We start from the raw sequence: 4,444 nt of genomic DNA, 5'->3' as shown, positions 1-4,444 counted from the left end.
GCCGAAGGCTAAACGCCTGAGAAATGCGGGGGCTCCTGTGATCAACGACGGTCAATGGTAGCGTGAAGGGAGAGACTGACTGAGACAGGAGAGGATGGTGGAGAATGGAAACAAAGGATCACTATTGCGTGTACATTTGCTTGGAATGAACGTAAGCAATGGCAGGCATGAAAAAATCTGACTGTTAAGGGATGATGGGAACAGATAAAGAAAACACGCTCTTTGAGCCTGGATCAATCGTGAAGTTGTGGAATTAAGGCTGATCTGCCTTCTAAATGTTATCTGGAGCTCAGGTATGGACTTGAACCCGTCTTTAAGAGAAAATAATGCCTCTGTGTCTCTTCCAGCGCAGACAGAGTGAAGACAGAGCCAGAAGTCTTACCAAGCAGACATGGAGCCTCTGCTGAAACCAAGAACTGTTTGTACAGAATACTTGATTCATCCAACAGTATGTTTCTGGAAAACTGTCAGCTGTGCCCAAGGCCAATCCATCTTTTTCACTCAGTACTGTGTTGATCAGGGATCAGAATGTTCAATTTTTTCTGCTTAGCATTTATAATTCATCCTATTAATTAAGCATCATAATGAATTAAAACATTTCCATAGGATTCCCTACAGGTTGTGTTCTCCACCACAATAGCACTGCCATCTGTCTGTCTGTCTATCTGTCTATCTGTTTGTCTGTCTGTCATGAAGCCACTGTTCTTCACATGGTTTCCTTTGAGAATGTGGTTTCTGTCATATTGAGGGTGCAGATATGGCATGATGCTCTGGAGGTCTTAGCCTTCAGAGCTCACAGGTTTAATTAGGGAAAGAATCTTTTTGTTTGTTTGTTTTTGCCTTTTTCAGTTCACACACAAGTGTTCAACAAGGACACACACATTATCCTGGCAGTGTAAAGGAGGGCAGGCATAAGAGATATGCTGTTTTTTTCCCTTGCTGACAAGGACAACACAGGCTTTTATCTTTTGGACTCATCCACAAGACTGCCATTTGTCAAATAAATGCACAGTCCTATTGCAAAAATCTTAAGTCTTAATTAGTATTTTTGTCTTGTTTTCCAATAACAATATGTAAATCTCCCCAAAACAAGACTATTTACATAAACCATAATTTGCATATGATATTAAGCCTTGACTTATCAACATTGAAGTTTATTCTTAACTCCACTGACAAATTATGTTTCAAGGATGTTTAGATATTTCCAGTGGAAAACAAAATGAAAATACCCATTAAGAAAATGATTCTTTGCAGTTTAATTGTGCATCTCGGTGTTTGATTTCATTAAATATGATTATTTTGACGCTTCAAACCTTCAGTAACACTAAAGTTTCCTGTCTTTTGTGGATTTTATAAACTTTAGCAGCTGTCTGCCTGTGGTTTTGCTGTGTGCTCTGCGGATTCAAGGGCCTCAAACTGTCTGAAATTGAGAAATGTGCCAAAATGAAGACTGCACCTGTCTCAGGGTCTCTCATGGCTGCTACCTGATGTTGTTACAGAAGAAATGAGTAGAAAAACAGCTTTTACCTGCTTCGGTAGAATACAGCTCCCTTAAAACACACAAGTTTCTCTAAAATACAGTAAAGTGCCTCTTTAGGGCTCTGGGTCTAAATACAGCTCACCTCGAGTTAGTGTGGAGAAGTGAATGTAGAAATTTCTCCCTGTGAGCACACACTTCATAGAAAATCAATTTCATAGGTTAGGACAACATTACCGCAGGGTTCAAAAAGGTTTTTTAAAAACTTAATAGCACGAGTGAATTCACTCAGTGGGGAGGAAAAAGATGCTTAGACATGCCATAGTCTGTATTTTTATTATGAAAGTTTTTTGTTTTGCAGTCTGCAGAGATATTTTTTAGTGTTAACACAGCTTTATACGCTTCTAGTTTTGTTGCCATCTGCAATTTTAGCCTCAATATGACTCTTTATGCAAGACATGATGTCTCTGCCTAATTATAGATAGGAGTCCTTCCCAAAACACAACATAAACATCTGTTTCTCTTCTTCTTGGCTCTCTGCCTATTGCTCCCTCTTTTTTTCTCCATCCATCATTCTTCCAGTACTTAGTTTTGTTTATTGTTACTTCCTCTCTGTTTCCTAGGAGCTGATGTTTATCCCACGGATCTACTGGACAGCACATACACGTGACAACATCATCTCCCACAAATCCCAGGACACTCTTCCTTCTGTGTGGATTAAAGTCTATATCAGGGAAACTAGAGCTTAAACAACTGGGATTTTTCCCATGTTCTGTAGGAAATGAGACTTTGGCATCTGTCTTTTCTCTCTACATGGACGAAAAGCCAAGGAAAGTGTACTAAAAGCTGACCGACAGGATTAAGTTAACTTACAAAACTTACAAAAAACCCAAAGAAGAGCCTGATGGTGTCATATGATATGGATTAATTGTACTCAGTCAGAGCGCCCAGCTGCAGCACTTTGGCTCCTGATGAAACTGATGTTTTTCTGCATAATTCGTAGTCAGTTTGGAGCCGTTAGCCCTCCCGCACTGTGTGTCATAGCATGTGGCTTGGGCTCAACATCCACAGCATCTTAATTACATAGCCGAACCGATTTAGACCACGGAGGAAACATAACTACATCTGGAGATATGCTGCGATGTAGAGGGATGCACAACGCTGGAGACATCTGATCTGCTTTCCTCACATTTTTGGTTCTCTTTACCTATGCGATTACCCAAAAGAAGCCCAAGAGATCCCGCTCTCTCTCACACATGCACCTAGTAAGTTTTTGAGTATAACGTCTGTAACCTTTCTAGTGCTTCTCTTTCTCTCCACCACTGACGTCCCATTCACACATCCCGCTATAATGAAGCCTTTAATTAATGATGCACAGGTTCAAATTAGCCTGGTTCAGTGACTATCCAGGGCCGTTGGTCCCTGCAGACACAGTGACCTTTGGAAAGGGCCAGACTACTGCTCTGTGGCCAAGCACCTTCACACACACACACACACATACACATGCACGTACATCTACCCTTGAGCCCTTGGCAGTAAATAGTGAATGGTAAATGTCAGCGCTCTGGCCATTGAATTATACAGTTTATTTGAATAAGTGTTAGAGCACCACAATCTCCACCAACAGCTTGCCTCTGTCCACACATCAGCCTTCAGCAAGCTGGGAATTTTCTCTTTGATTAGCGGGATTATATTGTCTTTTATCTTGCGCTTGCTCTGTTACTGTCTCTCTTTTCCTGTTCCTTGCAGCGGCAGCCATGAGGGTTGCACCGACACATTTGGCTGGACTACAGAGCAGCGTTCCACGTGGATAAATTAGTTTATTTCGTGTCGGGGTTACACATTCTTGCCATATTTTTTTACAACTGCACGGCTCGTGGAAGATGACAGGAAAGACTTAAAAGGGCCTGATGCACCTTTTAAGAGCAGCAACAAAAATTTGTAAATCATCAAGAGGGAGTGAGGGCTAGTTCTTCACAGACAGCGCTGAAGGAAACGCTCAACTCCCTCCACCTGCCGGCTCCGAGCGAGCGAGAGCTAGAACTGAGGTCTCTGGCAGACTGGCAGTTGCTCCTGATCTCTAGCCTGGTGGTTTGTTGATGCATATGCCTTGATTTTCACGTTCCTCAGCCCTCCTCCTCTGTGCCCGTATAATGCTCTGTTGCCGGTGTGCCGTCCTGGAGCCATGCCCATCCCCGAGATGGCTTTGAGCCCGGTGAAGTCTCTGTACTGGGAGGTGTTCCCCTCCATGGCCACGCAGCGGGTGTACTGCACGCCCGTGCTCTGGGCTGGGCGCCTCTACGTGCTGGGGGGCTGCAGTGAGAACGGCCTTTCTCTGGACTCTGTTGAGGTGCTGGATCTGGAGAGCCAGCGCTGGTGTGAGCTGCCCCCTCTCCTCACCGCTCGGGCCGGGGCATCCGCCGTGGCCGTCGGAGACCAGCTGATGGTCATGGGAGGCATGAACGTGCAGCAGAGCCCACTGGCCTCAGTGGAAGTATATCACCCTGATGAGGGAAAGTGGGAGAGGAAGACAGGACTGGGGCAGCCCTCTATGGGCATCACCATGCTGGAGAATGGTAAGAACAGTGTTTCCTCCTGATTTTGACTAATTCTTTGTTGAAAAGACTGTGCTGGTCAAGCTTTTTTCCTTACTACACTGCAAAAAAGTTTTTCCACTTAAAGAAAGTCTAAAAACTATAAGCTAAATTGTGTAAGAAATTAAAAGACATGTTTTCAGGGAATATGCTCTGAATTATGCTTATTTTTTTAACTTATTGTCAAATTAGGCATGAACCTCACTAAATGTTGTTTGTTTATGCCTAATTTGACAATGGGGTAAGAAAAATAAACTTAATTAATTGATTATTCTTTGAAAATTAGTCTTATTTCTTGCAATTTTGCTTCTGGGGTTAATGAAAAATAAGAGTGTCCATGAAAAAAGAAAAGTGTTAGTTAGTTTCTACACCA

At 42.9% G+C, this 4,444-nt stretch overlaps 1 protein-coding gene across 1 annotated transcript; it reads left to right on the top strand.

Annotated features, from left to right (window-relative positions):
* Positions 1-455: 455 nt before the first annotated feature.
* On the top strand, positions 456-4,053 carry LOC107570270 (kelch domain-containing protein 8B-like; the record flags this gene model as incomplete). Its single annotated transcript, XM_016256480.1, has 2 exons — positions 456-504; positions 2,101-4,053. A coding segment is annotated over exon 2 (391 nt), but the record flags the coding sequence as incomplete, so codon positions are not given.
* Between the last annotated feature and the right edge of the window lie 391 nt (positions 4,054-4,444).

This window comes from Sinocyclocheilus grahami, unplaced genomic scaffold (genome assembly GCF_001515645.1).
Source record: "Sinocyclocheilus grahami isolate Dianchi unplaced genomic scaffold, SAMN03320097.WGS_v1.1 scaffold1436.1, whole genome shotgun sequence".
Taxonomy (NCBI): Eukaryota; Metazoa; Chordata; class Actinopteri; order Cypriniformes; family Cyprinidae; genus Sinocyclocheilus; species Sinocyclocheilus grahami.
Note: the sequence above shows the minus strand (reverse complement) of the source record. Positions and strands in the feature narration are given on the sequence as shown.